The sequence below is a fragment of the Microtus ochrogaster genome, chromosome 2 (genome assembly GCF_000317375.1).
Source record: "Microtus ochrogaster isolate Prairie Vole_2 chromosome 2, MicOch1.0, whole genome shotgun sequence".
NCBI lineage: Eukaryota > Metazoa > Chordata > Mammalia > Rodentia > Cricetidae > Microtus > Microtus ochrogaster.
In genome coordinates, this window is record NC_022010.1 from 55,952,136 (window position 1) to 55,968,080 (window position 15,945).

General features: G+C 38.6%; 1 protein-coding gene across 3 annotated transcripts in view; it reads right to left on the reverse strand.

The window, feature by feature from the left end:
* Window positions 1-1,015: 1,015 nt before the first annotated feature.
* The window catches only part of Slc35a5 (solute carrier family 35 member A5), a 17,846-nt gene continuing 2,916 nt past the window's right edge, over window positions 1,016-15,945 (reverse strand). For 2 of the 3 annotated variants that reach the window (XM_005345022.2, XM_026786089.1), the window contains exons 3-7: window positions 14,616-14,714; window positions 13,422-13,555; window positions 9,690-9,757; window positions 3,890-4,670; window positions 2,125-2,469 (exon numbers count right to left, since the gene is read on the reverse strand). In XM_005345022.2, the coding sequence (XP_005345079.1) occupies window positions 2,404-2,469; window positions 3,890-4,670; window positions 9,690-9,757; window positions 13,422-13,555; window positions 14,616-14,714 (1,148 nt within the window). In that variant the 3' untranslated portion in view covers window positions 2,125-2,403. Of the gene's footprint in view, window positions 2,470-3,889; window positions 4,671-9,689; window positions 9,758-13,421; window positions 13,556-14,615; window positions 14,715-15,945 lie in introns of all 3 variants that reach the window. The other variant, XM_026786082.1, reaches the window with a different exon arrangement.

The window sequence follows — 15,945 nt, forward strand, 5'->3', positions numbered from 1 at the left end:
AAAGGTAAAGGGAAAATATACCAAGGAGGTCCTGGGCGCATCTAACCAGTTGGCTTACACAGAAAGGGTTACCGCAGCACTAGTAGTTACAAAGCTACCATATCTAGTTCTTATCACAAACAACTGGGCTTCCACACAGGGATTCAGAGGCAGAACAAAAACAAGCCTCAGCTGTAAGGATGGGCAATTATGCCCTGATAGGGCCACTCTGTAAACAGATCTTGAAAACCTATGGGACAAGAAGCAGCTAGGCAAGGATTTGGGATCTAGGTATAACCCACCTTTCCTTGTACAGCCAGCATCTGCATTCTTGCTTTCTTCATCACTGTTGAGAACTACCATTTATTGGGAGCTTTATCCCATGTGCATGAAAGGGTCACTCTATAACCTAACCACCATTTAGTTCCTGGAGTTGGAACCATGTCTATTTCTTTTTGTGTGACAATTGTTCTTTCCAGGTCATACAATCCCCTGACTCCAATAGTACCTGGGAAATGGTTTCTGGACCTCTCACCTTCTTCTGTCCTTCGGAAAACAGTGATGCCCTCAAGGATTGCAGTGTGTCTACCTGACATTTTTTTAGCTCCAGCTCAGCCTGATGGGGAACAATGACTGTCTCCCAAAAAGTTAGCATGTAAAAAGTAACTGTGAATATGAAAAATTAAACTGCAACACACCTCAGACATTGATCCCTGTATCACTATGTCCTGCAGGTGACACCTGCGTAGTTTCACCCACTCACTGAGATGATTTGCATGCTCTTGCTCCTTAAGAGAGGTCCTGCTCTATTTTACTTTCATTATCTATAAAATCTGTCACCTTGGTGGATACAATCTTCCCATTTTATGGAACTCTGGTGAGAATACCTACGATAAGGCAGAGAATTTAACCATTCTTTAGACAAGGTTTAGTGAAAGACAAAGTTTTAAGTTGCTTGAGTTTTCGCCTTGTTCCATTTTTTTTTTTTAATATAGAAGCACTTCACATCTCACCACACAGGACAGACACAAGATACAAGTTTGGTAATTATTTTAATTAAAAGGTTTTAGCAATTATTGCCAGTTATATTATTTTGGGTACACAGGTGGATTTTAATAATAGTAACTTCTTATATATAAATACATGGAAACTTGACAGAAAGTGCAAACTGCATGGTAATTCACATTTACTGCAGGACTTTGTAAACATACAGGCTTGAAGCTTGTTTCCATCACAACCTAGCTGTAGGGCCTGGGACAAATCACTCTAACTTTTAAATTACTGTCAGTGAGGAGTCAACTGGCTGTATGCAAACATCTCTTGAAAACTACCATGCACTTCTAAGTATGAACTATGGTTAGGGCTGACTTAATGATTACTGGCCCTCTGCTAGAGAAACACTACTCTGTCATTAAAAGTCATTATTGTTTTTAAAAAAGGATTCTTATAAAGGAGTCCTAAAGCCAGGGTCTTGACTTTTAGGACAGGGTGTTATACAAAGATAGCTAACCGTTACAAGGTCCAATTAGTAACCCAAAAGTAAAACAACTTAATTCTCAACAGAATAACTCAACATCAAAAAGTAAATGATGCCAAGATTTTGTAAATGTACAAACTGAGGAAAATGGAATAAAAACAAAACAAAACAAAAAATCACAATGGCTTAGGTGATTTAAAAGACAAGTGGTAATATGATAACTTGTTGACCAACATTCACATAAATAAAGCCTAAAAAAAGATAAGAATAAAATTTCTCATAAGTTCTAAAAAATCCCTAAACTTTGATATTTTATTTCAGAATAGCTTAAAAAATGTCACAAAGTATGTTATCTAAATTCTATGGCAGAGCCAGATACTTAGGTCTATCAGCCCAAATTTTTAGAGTCTTATTGCTTTAATAAAAGCAAAATGACTATTGCTAAGACCTTGAAATCTGAGGGACAACATAGACAATATTTATAACAATAAGAGGGCAGGGAAGGTGGGATGAGGGAGAGGTGAGAGAGGCAGGAAAAGGAGGAAGGGAGAGAGAGGTAGAGAGATGGAAAGAGAGACAGAGGAGACCGCAGCAAACAATAAGCTACATGACTAGAACCCTAGTATCTGGCACAGGGTCTCCACTAGCATCTGTCAGGTCTAGTTAACATGATTTCTGGAACCTGGAGGATGAGGAACACAATCTGCAGATGTGTCCTGCTCATCAAGCACTGGGTATTCACAGTCCTGTGTTCATGCCCCAGAAACCTGCCACCCTGTGGCTGCTCTAAGTCTTGGACAAAGTGGTTTATGCAGTGGTTAGATACATGTAAAGAGTATTATGTTTTCAAACATCATCAGTTTATCAGAAAAGACAATTGCCACAAATGTTGAAAATGCTCAAACATAGTTTGTGGGAGCCATCAACCACGAATAGACAAGGGACGATTAGAAATTGTCGTCATCTGAGTCATCACTCTTGGTTTTGGTAAGCCTTTCCAGCTCCTCTCCATCCTAAAATGAAACATAAAAAATAGTTAGTTGAATTAGAAATGTTTCACTTTCAACAATTACTAAAGGAATGTCTTAACAAATACATAAATCAAAGATAACTGTGAATATAATCTGGTCAAATAATTGGCATGAAACGCTACAGTTAGAAGCACATGAGATAATCAGAAAGTAAAGGGGGAAGACTGGAGAGACAGCTCAGAGGTTAAGAGCACTTATTGCTCTTGTAGAACTTATTATCCATGTTCCCAGCATCCACACGGACAATCGCCTGCAACTCCAGCTCCTGAGGGATCTGACATCTTCTTAAGTCTGAGGTACACAAATGGTGTACACACATGCAAGCAAAACACTCATACATGTATAATTACATAAATCTAAACAGTTTTAAAAGTGAAGTGCATTCAATTCAGGCCAAGGGCACCACCTGCTGGCCTGGCAGGAAAGTGACCAAAAGATGGTGAATGACACAAAGCATTCTTGGTACCTAATAGGATTTTATTTTCCTTAAAAATGAAGGGGGAGGGAAATGGGAGGCGGTGGCGGGGAGGAGGCAGAAATCCTCAATAAATAAATAAATTAAAAAAAAATTAAAAAAAAAGAGACTAGATAACCTGAGGGTAAAACTAAATACAGTTCTGAAAAAAAATCAACAAGAAAAATAAAATAAAATCAACTGACAAAAAAAAAAAAAAAAAAAATGAAGGCAAGCAAGTCATTACCAGTCTACTAGACAGAACAGAGGACTTCCCGAGTGTGCATGTGTACTCCTGCTGACTCAGGGGTTTGGGACATATGATCTATTATTTTCTTTTAATCTTAAAATTTGTTGTAGCAATAAGCCAGAGATACAATACCTGGAGGTTTTCTATGAACCTAGTGACAGATTTTCATGATTTGTTAATAAAAATTATAAATTCATAATAGTGCATTATTTATTTGAATATACTCTTGTAGGACAAAGTCCTTGTTAAAAACCATTTTTATAATTACAGGGAGGATTAAGGTACCAGCTTTTCTAGTTCACATGATTTATCAATGTAAAAGATTATTTCCCCAGCCACTGTGCAGTGGGAAAAGCAAGGAACCAGAAGTCAGACCACACAGCACCATTACTATCCTTTTACCTACTGTCTGTAAGCTGGTTAACTCACTCTCTAACCATAAATGCAGGGGAGACAGGATGAGACAAGGAATGAGTTCCTCTGTGGTCTGCTGTTCTATGTGATACAATTATATAGTTAACACACAAAGTCCTTGAGGCACTATGGTTTCACAGCCCTTGCCAGCTCCAGAAGTCCAGTGCATAACTTCTATAAGTCATACATATCTAATGCACTTTTATGATAAAATGATATCAATTTTCTTTCTTGAATAAATGTTTTAAATTTAATAATAAGCAAGTGTAATTTCACCAACTTACCCCACTGGAACGCTCCCAAAGATTGCCACCAAGATCTCGGATCCTTTCTTGCCTAGGCACACATTCTAGATTTTGAGGCTTACTAGCATTATAAATAAATATGGCAAGAAGGACGGTTGGGGCTTCTAGGAAAAAATCCAGGGAGGGCCTGAAATCAAAGACCAGGACAGACACTGTTGTGATGATGACAGTTGTCACCTGGGCCATCAAGACATGGAACATGTTATCTAAGAATTTCAAGATAAAAGCCACTGAAAGGCCCTGGAAAGCAGTTACAAAAATAAGGGCTACTGAAAATGTATTGTGGCCATAAAAAAACCCACAGTTTTGAATCTGATCACGGTTACTGCTTTGAAGAATCAGGGTCAGCCCATTAAAAACAATGCCAAAGAAATAAAGCTTGCTATTCTGTATGAAGATGCTCTCGGTGAGCTGTGTCCCCTCCTTCAGGATCTTCTCATTATAGATATTGGCCATTGAAGAAATAAAACACTGAACTATAATCAGAATGTGGCCCAAGCCCAAACGGATGTGACTAAAAACTCTGGCTGTGGTGTTCCACTTGACTTCACTGAAAGCCCACTCGTTGGCTGTACAATTGTCCCTTTGGGAGCATTCTCTTCTGAAATGAAGGCAGGAATTGGATGGCGTGAAGAAGGCATCGTGATGAAATCCATGTCCCGCCAAGTCATTCTGTGAAGTTTTGGTACTGGCCGTTAGGGCGACGATAGACAAAAACAGAATCAGGAGGGAAGCCCACTGTATCCAGTTCAGATGCCGCCTATCCAAAGGGAAAGGAAGCAAGATTTTACCACAAGATTTTGTTCACCCTGTCTTTCCCACTGTTCTATTGAAAAATTAGAAACTTGAATACTTGATTTAATAAACTACAACCGATTGCTAGCATTTCGTACAATTCAAGCAGAGTGTAAACTTGTTTGGCCCCCATCTCAAACCTGACTTCTCTATTCACTTTCAAAATGCCTCTTAACTTCTCTTCCTACAGGTTTACAGATTAGCTTTGGACATGCAGGTGCAGCCCAGCTTCCTGTCTTCCATGGCTCTATCACAGTGATTTTTTATTGTGATAAACTCTAAATTCTGACAGAGGACATTACCTCAGTTTCAAAGAATCAGAAAAAGCAGTATGGATAAGCTTTAGTAATTGCTATAGATAAAATTTCACAAGGGATACTAGACCATTCTCTAAGGACTTCATGACACATGAGATTTTTGAGGACATTGGCTTCTGGGTGAATGGCCTAGTAAGTCACCACAGAGCCAAGTACTGGATAATAAGGAAAAGCAAAACTTACACTTGGGTAGTATTTTGTTTATGAAGCCCAATTAAGCTTTTCTTGCTTGCTTTACCTGAGAGTAAAGTTGTGAAGCTATGTACTGTTAGTCTACTTGTCAATATACTTAGTTCAAAGACCAGTGGCTGATGTTCAGAGTGTCGTTGGATGGCTGAGGCTGCTTCTCCTTTGAAAATTATTTGTTTTAGATATGTTTTTACAAAGTGACCTCATTGGTGTCTTATGTAGTTTAAAAGATCATTTGTTTTGTTTAAAACCTTTCTTTTACTTTATTTACTTGTGTGTGTGTATATGTGTGTGCACATGCATGTGTGTATATGCCCAGAAGCACATGTGAAGGTCAGAGTACAACTTGCAGAAATGGTTCTCTCCTTCCACCATGTGGATCCTGAGGACTGAACTCAGTCCATCGGTCTTTATGACAATTACTTTAATCCACTGAGCCATCTTGTCAACCCAAAGTTAAATTGTCCACTGTGTGAGGAGCATGACAGAATCTCCTGCTCTGTCTGCGTATCCTCCATGTCAGTGGTCCTCAATTTTCCTAATGCTGCAACTCTTTAATGCAGTTCCTCATGTTGTAGTGAACCCCAACCAAAAAACATCTGTTGCTATTTCATAACTGTAATTTTGCTACTGTTACGATCCGTAATATAAACCCCTGGGAAAGGGTCATTTGACTTCAAGGGGGTTGCGACTCTTAGGTTGACAACTGCTGCTCTATGTGAATCACCTCATACCCCTTGTGTCTATGCTGTGTGTAACCTTCCTGTCAGTCCCTCAACACTTGTCCGCTCTGATGGACTGATGAGATATCACAATGTTTGCCCCAAAGTGCAAAGGGAGTGTGCGATACTGACAGTTTAACTTTCAAAAATGCTATAAAGTGTTTCCTCTAAGTAAAAAATTTTCAACTTAACAGGGAAAGGAAGAAAATATGCTAAGGTTGCTGTGATTACTTGAGAAAATAAAAATCTGTCCATGAAGTTCAAGAAAAATGAAACCTTTCCTAATTTTGCTGTTATGTTTCAAACTATAAAAGTTATAGTGACATGCACGGTTAAGTTTTTAGTTCAAAAATGAAAAGAGTATGTGTGCATGTATAGAGAAAAAAACCAGCAATATGCAGTGTTCACCACTATCCAAGAATCCAATTAGGGTACTGACATATTCCTCATCTACAAGGGGAACTACTGTATTTCTAGTGATCTGAGTTCTATATCCAGAGTCATAAATATGAAATATTGAGTCATAAATATGGAAAATATCTTAAAAAGATAGATCATGTGCAGACTTTATTATTCCTAAGCGATACAAAATAGAAAAAATTTTAGGCTGCACGATAAGTAATTAAAACTATTTCTACAACATTTACATTATTTTAGTCAGCATATGCAATCTAAAACACTTGGGAAAATGTGGCAGGTTACATGGGGACACTACAGCATTTAAGGAACTTAAAGATAATTTTTGTCATTCTGGAACCAATCCTGTGGATTCTTAGGGGTAACTATGCATAATTTACCATTATTAGCTTACCTATTAAGTGAGAAATTTGGTTAAATTGTGTCAGGTAAAAGCAGTTCTATCATGTATCATATGCATTTGGTGATGCTTTCTCAAGAAAATTACACAAAACACATTTCTGAGTAGCACTGAGTGAGTTTCCAGGGATGCAGAATTATGATGCAAAATCATAAAGATTTGTTAAATAAATATTTTTGGAGAAAATGATTGTATTACTGAGTAATATTTATTTTTCTGCTGGTTCTAACAGTATTGCCTTTATAACTTCTAGGATCCCAACACTTAGGGTTTTTTTGGCAGGGGATCAGGGGTTCTCCATGTAGCTCTGGCTGTCCTGGAGCTTGTTCTGTAGACTAGGCTGGTCTCAAACACAGAGGTCTGTCTTCCTCCGCCTACCAAATGCTGAGATTAAAGGTGTGTGCTAATATACCCTGCTGACTTTGGAATTTTTTAATGATCTTTTCTTACAACTTTTTCTTTGACAAAAGTGGAGGAATCTTACAGTTAGCAGATAAAATATTACTGATCGGTTTTATTCTTTTCCCTAAAATCTTAATCTCCAAGTAGTGTTATTTCCCAGAGTCAAGCAAACACAACTACATAATTATGCAAAGGTAAGAACAAACCAGTGAGGGGGGGCTTTGAGGCATGACTGTCATCAGTTTCCACTGTGAACTAGTGGTTACACTTCAACAGAATAAATCTGGGTAGTGGGATGGCTCAGTTGGTAAAAGGACTTGTTATACAAGCCTGACAACCTGAGTTGACTATGGAATCTCATAGCAGAAGGAGACAATTCCTGAGTTGTCCTCTGATCTCCACAAGTGCTATAGCACACCACACACACACACACACACACACACACACACACACACACACACACACTAGAAATTATTAGGTGACATAGGGTTCTGTAGAAAAGATACAAAGTTTCCTGGTGAGTACCAGTTGACTTCTTCATGTTCTATGAGTAAAAGTACATGGTGTATTCAGAAATAGTCTTGCTGCAAGTTCTGGAGGGTAATCAAGAACACTGGCAATGTCCTCATTTACTTTCTATGCTATGATAAACACTGTAACCAAAAGCAACTTGGGGAGGAAAAGTTTTATTTGGGCTTACAGAATCATAGTTCCTTACTGAGGGAAGCCTAGGCAGGAACTCAAACAAGACAGGAAACTAGAGACAGGAACTAGAGAGACCATGGAGACTGCTTACTGGCTTGTTCTCCAAGGCTTGCTTAGCCTTCTTTTTTCTACTATCCAGGACCACCTGCTAAGAAGTAGCATCGCTGGCATGAGGCAGGGAGCCTCCCACTCCCATATTAATTAATCATTAAGTAAGAAAATGAACCCAAATAATTGACTATGATTGAGGCATTTTCCCAAATGGAGGTTTCTCTTCCAAGATAACTCCAGCTGTGTCAAGCTGACAAAAAAAAAAAAAAAAAAAAAATGAGGGGGAAGGTTATCACTGGCCAACAACTCAAGCTATTCCTGGCTTGCCTTTTTGATAGCACTGAGTGTCTAGCGGGGGTACTGCCACAATGTAAAGTAATCCTATCTAGACTCACATATTTTAGGAAGCCTCTATAGTAGTTTCCATAAGACTTTCTTGAAAGGTCTTTGGTGTTTCTTATCCCACTCCTCTAACAGGTCCTCCAATTCTCCACACCACTTAACCCTTCCTGTTGTATTATTCATCTTTAACTCTGTGTTCTTTCTTTTCTTCCTTGAGGCCCCTTCATCCTCTCCCAAGGCTCTGTGCTTGTTCCTGACTGCTATGCAAGCTTGACACTGGCTAGCTTTCACAGTGCTCGGAGGTGTCCTGCATGTTATCAGAGAAAGTCATCATCACCCTTACTCAACTGCGAAACCTGGAAAATACAGTAGCCATCAGCCTGGCAACACATACTCACTGATAAAATGGTGGCACAATGTCACAGGGGTAACCAACCTTTTCAGACTGGATTTAAGGCCCATTCCACAAGTTGAAATGAATACTTGGCACTGTTCCATGCCAAGAACCTGTGGCTAGACATGCCAGAGGCCCTAGTGGAGAACCTGCTACTACTGTTCTGCTAAATGGGCACATTACTAAGCTGACTCCAAATGACATATTATTATACCATAGATTATTGTATCTCTTAACTCCTAGTAGATAAGTGGGTTTTTGCACTAGATGGTAATTAACACAAAGACCCACAAGTGGTCAAAATTCAGAGAATAAGAGATTGTCTGTTGAATTCTCACTCTAAATGTGACATTTGTATCATACCCCTACCTCCCAAGGCTTAGGGCTGACAGGGGAGGAGGTGGCAGAAAGAGTGTAAGGGCCAGAGAGAGTAAATAATTTCAAAGAAGTAGTGTTTTCTGGGCACAGTAGGGCAATTGCATATATGATGAACTCATAGCCATTGTGATAGCATACACAAACCTATGCAAGCTCAAACCAGAAGAAATTTCAGCATGGAATGGGCAGACAGGAACAAAGTCCCATTCCTACATAAAGGACTGTTAGTAACTGGTAACTGCAAGGAGAGGGAGAATTAGTATTCTTTAAGAGTGTAGCCCCTGGTAGACTGGGTGTGGCTAGTAATACTAGCACTTGGGAGGTTGAAGCAGGGGAATTATGCATTCAAGCCTATTCTGGGTTACAAAAGAAAACATTGTCACAGAGCAAGCAATTAAAAAAACATTAAAAATTAAAATAACAAAAAGTAATCAAATATCTTACTTTTGAAAAGTTCAAGATATTTCATATACCTGTTGGCAGAGGATTTAAACAGCCACCAGAGCTGCATTCCACATTGGATAAACAAGGTATCTTATATATAAGGCTAATTAGAAATAAAATCTTGGCCTACAGGGTCTAAGGGCTCAGAATTCTGGGTAAATTATCTAAAGGCGGACTGGCCCATTTTAAAGGATGATACACGCTTCCACAGTGAATTACTTACCTCAGCACTATCCTGAATAGAAGAGCTGTCGTTATGATGCTAAAATTCGAGAAGATAACAGCCATGGCCTAGAAAGAAAGAAGATAGAATTACAGTCCAAGCAAAGGCCTGACCTCAGAACCTCCCAGCCTGCTAGTTCACCTGACACAAAAAGCCTTTTAGTCAAAAGCAGAGGGTTATTAGCGCAGCTGTTTCACTGGGGGATTAAATTCCATTTTTATTGCTTGTTAACTTTAGGCAGATATGATCAAGTTATTGTTAGGATTTGACAATATGTTTAAGTTTTGCTTTAAATGCAGTTCACACCTGCATAAACGACCTCCATGCAGATATCAAGAAATACAAATTCTAAAGGTTTAGGCTTAGAAATAAGTTACCATGCTTAAGAAACACACATTTTGTTATCCTTAAAGCTATCAAAGCACTTTATAGACTTCTTAAAAAGTATTATTTTTGTGTGTGGCTCTGGATCCAAACAAGAGTTTATACACATGAGACAAACACCTTACCAACCTTATCACAGCCCCCTTATATTCAATATTGGCTTTATGGGCAGAGAAGGGTACATGTTAGGCCTATTTATATGGTGTGGTAGTTTAAACTGATCCCCATAGTTTCATAGAGAGTGTTACTATTAGGAGGAATGGCTTTATTGGAGTGGGTATGGCCTTGCTGGAGGAAGTGTGTCACCATGGGTGCAGGCTTTGAGGTTTCCTATGCGCAGAACACTGCCCAGTATCTCAGTCAACTTCCTGTTGCCTGCAATATGTAAGACTCTCAGCTACTATTCCAGCATTATGTCTGCCTACATGTGGTCATGCTCCCTATTATCATCATAATATTACCTATTACATAATATTACCATAGTGGACTCAACCTCTGAGAGCTAGTCACCCCAATTAGACATTTCCTTTATAAGAGCTGCCATGGTTGTGGTGTCTTTTCACAGCAATAGAAACCTTAACTAAGACAGAAGCTGGTACTAGGGACTGGTATTTTTGTGATAGGCCTGACCATATGTTTGTCTGGAGGAATTTGGACTTTGGTACTTTGGGTTAGAAAGCAGCAGAATGCTTTAAGCACTGCTTAATGGACCATACCAGTAGGAGCATGGAAGACAGTGGAGCTGAGTGTGATTTGGTGAACAGTCTGGGGCTAGATCAAAGGTTTCAGAGGAGGATTTTAGTATGTTGCCTAGAAATTGTTCTTGTGATATGTTGGCAAAGAAAGTGGCTGCTTTCTGCCCTTGACTGAAGAGTCTGCCTGAGGCTAAAGTGATAACTTTTGGAATAATTCCATTGTCAGAGGAAATCTCCAAACAGTTTAGTATAGACTGTTTTGTGGTTACTAGTGTTAACTCTATGGAAGATGTACAATAAAAAGGAGCAAACTGAGCAAGGAAAACTATTTGAGGAGAAAAGGGACACCAGAAAATATAATAAAGCTAAGTTGTATGTTCAATGAGATAAAGCAATTGAGAAATGAAATAAAGGGAGTGGTGACCCCAGGGCAAGATCCCACCCAACTAAGTTTCAATATGTGAAAAGGAACTAAAGAAAAGCTTAGAACTGGGTGTGATGGGGCACAGGCAAAGGCTAGTGAATCTCTGAGTTTGAGGCCAGTCTGGTCTACCGAGCAAATTTCAGGACAAGAAAGCTTAGGCAGTGAAGGGTAGAAAGTGGGTAAAGATCTAATTGAACGAGGAGCCCATGTTCCAGTCCCAGGAAGCAGCAGACCTTGGTAGCTTCTGCCTCGTGGCTCTGGGTTTAGAGTTAACCATGCCTAATGAAAACCACCGCAGGGAGGCATGTGTCAGGGGTGTCCCTGAATGGAGGTCTAGTTAGACAGACCATTGCATGAAGCTGTGAAGTTGAAGCCTGGATTGCCTTGGAGATCTCAAGATGTTAGAGATGCCAGATCTGTGGGATTTTCTCAGTGTACCTCACTATATACAAATGCTTGTGAGCTTCAGGTTAAGAGCAGAGGAAGGCATGATGAGGAAAGAGGTCCTGAGAGATCACACTAAGAGCAGCATAAACACACATAACTAACTAACTCTGAACACACTTCCCATGGTGATACTAGAAAATCAATCTAATCATAATTCTTTGTCCTTCAACTTCTATTTACCTTCTATTTACACTCCTTAAGTGGAATTAGGCAAGAAATACATAGAATTAATGATATAATCAGTTTCACAATATTTGTGGTTGCAGCAGATCAGGAAGGCCCAACCAATAAATAGGGAAGAAGAATAAGGAACTTGCAATTTTGCTTAGTACTGGGCAAGTAGAAAAGGACATAAATGCACAGCTAGTCTGGGGGTTTCCAAAAAATATAAGTAATATTATCAAATGTAAATAATCATAATGTTGTGATAGGAATTATCTGAAAAAGTAGATAGAATTTAGGAGAAGGCATGTTATATGAACTGAATACTTACGATCATTACAAATCAGAAAGCAAACAGAAACTCAGGTGTTCAGTTGGCATAAGCACCTGCCTTTGAGCTGGTTTAGCATTTTTCCTTCTATTTTTATAGGCAGAATAATTGAAACCGAGAACAGACAGGGCCTTCCCAGTTACGCAGACTACTGCAGGTGAGAAAGTGCCAAGCTCTTAATTCCTACTATGTTCTATTGCTCCCTCCTTTCATTCAGTTCTAAAGCAGATCTGGAAGGTTTCACATAAAGGGTCAGTGCCAATAAAAATACTATTTATAATTAAAGTGTTTAATTTTATTATTTTTTAAAAACTTAAAATACAACATGGGCAATAAAACCCCCATCCTAAAAAAATATTGGGAGAGGGAGGCAATAGAACTCAATTGGACTACAGGTAAAGGTAGAAAACAAATTTTCTTTCTTCTTTTTTTTTTTTTTTTTGAGTGAGGGTCTCTCTACATAGTCCTGGCTGTCCTCACCATGAAGACCAGGTTGGCCTCAAAGTTTCAGAGACCTGCCTGCCTCTGCCTCCAGAGTACTAGGATTAAAGGTGTGCGTCTTCCAAACAGAAGACAGACTTCAATTGTGATTACCAATGCATTTCTAAATTGATACAAAAGAAGCACCAGAGGTGAATTTCTAGTATTATCAGTTGAATTTATATAGCTCCACACTCTTAATGAAACTGTAGATAAGAGTAACGTAAAAAGGGGCCAACACAATGGCTCAGTGGGTGAAGGTGCTTAGAGCTAAGTCCAATGTCCTGAGTTTGATCTTGGGATCATACAGTGGAAGGAGAGAACCAACATCCACAAGCTGTTCTCTGACCTCCACTTTTGAGCTATGGTATAGATGTACAAATATACATGCACAAATATATACATAAATGTAATAAAAAATAAGAAAAAGTCATAGTAAGTATGTGTGTAATACATACTGATAGTAAGCAGATAAACTACATGAAAGCAGGCAGAACAAAGAGAAGCCCATCAACTGTACTATTTTTTGAATTAATACTAGAAATCTGAGTGGAGGTCTTGAATGATCATAAGATAGCTCAAACTAGTAGTAACTTGATCATTTATACAAATCAGGGTGGTTTCTGAGTGCCTAGGAGCAACTCTCCCCAGTAGCCAGCATAGGAATCATTAGCAATGTGAAGATCTGGCACAGACCAGATGGTTCTAGAAAACTGTCAGGAAGGCCACTGGAAAATAAGAAGATCAGTTTGGGGACTCATCTCTTTGTGTCTTCTCAACGGCACTTCCTCTGTTACAGTTTTACTTACAGGCTGAAGATAGGCGAGGACATAGAAGACAATTAAATTATCCAGGAAGTAGAGAAAGGCAGGAATGGACCACTTCATGAAATTTGAGAATTCCTTCCAGGAAATACATCTCAAATGTCTACTTTGATGATCGTCTGAAGAAAGAATATATGAATCATACACAGGAATAAGCCAATCATCTTTATAGAGAATGCTTATGTTTTCACTGAAATCTTGACTATTAGTACAATTTGATAATATGGGCTTTATTAAATTGCTAAATAATTATAAGCCTACAGAAGCAAAAAATACTATGGCATATTAGTATCTCTTTCATTTCCCACCTGTGTGTCAAGGTGGGACACACAGCTGGACCAGGCAGACCCTTGGCAAAACAGAATCATACCTCCAACTAACTCAGAGCAGAAGTATCACTTATTAAGGTAACTCCAGTCAGATGTGTGTTTACTTCTCTGCATGAACCACCAAGAGAACAGGTGAGAGTAAGTAGAAAAGAACAATGAAACCTTTAAGCTTTCACTCTCCCTCAACGCGTGATCAGAGAAGGGAAGTAATATGTGAAAATTTATATGAGATCTTTAACTTTTACTAATCCTGATTTTAGTAAATATTCCAGAGCTCCAGGCATCAACAGACTTAGGAAGGCACGCTGCAATAGAGACAACATGGAAAGAAAGAAAGAAAGAAAGAAAGAAAGAAAGAAAGAAAGAAAGAAAGAAAGAAAGAAAGAAAGAAAAGGGGCAGTTTAAATTCAAGCCCTTCAAGCAATGCATGAGTTTCATGAAATCACAAAACGTACTCTTCTAGATAAGCATCAGAGACTGAAAAGGTTTGGAATGAAGAACTTCCTGTGCAAGCACTTTAACGCTCTGTTTACCTCCTATGAGAAGAAAGGAAAAAGATAGCATCAAAGCCCAAGAAGCTTAGATGGAAAATTAGTAAAAACCCAGTGAGTAAAAACCATTCCAGGGACAAGTGATGAGGTAGAACAATGGGCAGGACATTGGGAAACAAAATGGAAAATCAAGCTCCCCTCCTTCTAATACAACTCTGCATAACATTTTCTTTGATCCTCTTTCCCTATCCATAAAGCATACTTACGCTTGCAATAGACTAAACGATACAAATGTTGTGCCAGTTCCAATGGATTTTGGATGGTGTGATTTAACAAATATATAATATCTTAACAATTACCTTTCCTTATAACACAGAGTGACACAAGTAGACAGAGAATCAGCTTTATCAGCTCAGAGCACACATTCACAGTAGTAGGGAGATAGTCATACTTGTTTTCTGAAATACAACAGAAAAATTTAAAACTATTAAGAATATTCTGCATGTTTTTACATGTAATTAATAATTTTTAAATTTAAAATTCAAACATAATACTCATATTAAATGTCTTCTGGTTGGTACAGCTTTTCTCAATCTTTGAGTAGCTACAGTTGGGAGGTTTAGATCAAGGGCAAATGAAGCTCCATGGGAAAGAGGCAGGGACTGACTTCTAAACAGATAATTAGCATTCAGCACCTGACTCATCAAAAGTTATGAGTTTATCAGCTGAATTAGTACTCAGCCTATGAGTCATTAATCCTGACTTGCTTGCCTTACAAAGATCAGGGTACATCTTGCCTATGGCACTTCTTTAACTCAGAATTTTCCAACCTGGTTCACATCATAGTGTATACAATAACACTGCTTGGTACCCCTGCCCCTGACATAAATGGTAAATTGGGTAGAAAGAAAAAAGCCGTCTGGCAAAGGACTGGGCTACATTTAGGGCTGAGAGGAAGTAACAGTGGGTCACCCACATCCATTAATGAATTATAAAATACAGCCTTGGTAATAGGGCAACTGAATTGAGAACAAGGCTTGACAAGAACACCCTGGTCTTAGTTATTACCTAGCTTTTCTAAATGCTTAACAAAAACTTACCTTCTAAACAGTGACAAGAACAAACAGAAACCTTATTAACTACTACTTTCAGGGATGCATTGCCCCCCCACTTTGAAAACATTTGGTAACTTCTCTTAGTCATATTACAACTCTGCAGATACTGGGGTGGGTGGGCGCCAACTTAACCTTCTCTTTCCAGGATACTTCCTCTTTTCTGCAGATTCTCTTGAACACTCAACATTTGCCAAATTGACTATTTTTCTGTTTCTAGGCACAATCTACCAGCCTCTATTACAGCATTTGAAAACTATATTATAATTCCTTATTGTGCTTATGTTATAGTCTTAGAAAGTAAATGTCTTATGACAAAAGGCCAGATTTTGGTCACTTTCTTATACCTGACATTTAATAACTATCCACCTGAATTTAAGTATTCAATTGTTCAAATATGCTCACTATTCAAAGCCTAGTTCAAATACCTCCTCCCTTTTCTCAGTACAAAGATAGGCTTAAATCACATTGTTACCCCCAAAAGATACTTTTCATGATCTTTATCATGGCATACAAACCAATCAACCAAAAGGAAGTGTGTAGGGACTGGGCCTTTGGTCACATCCCTGAGGAATTA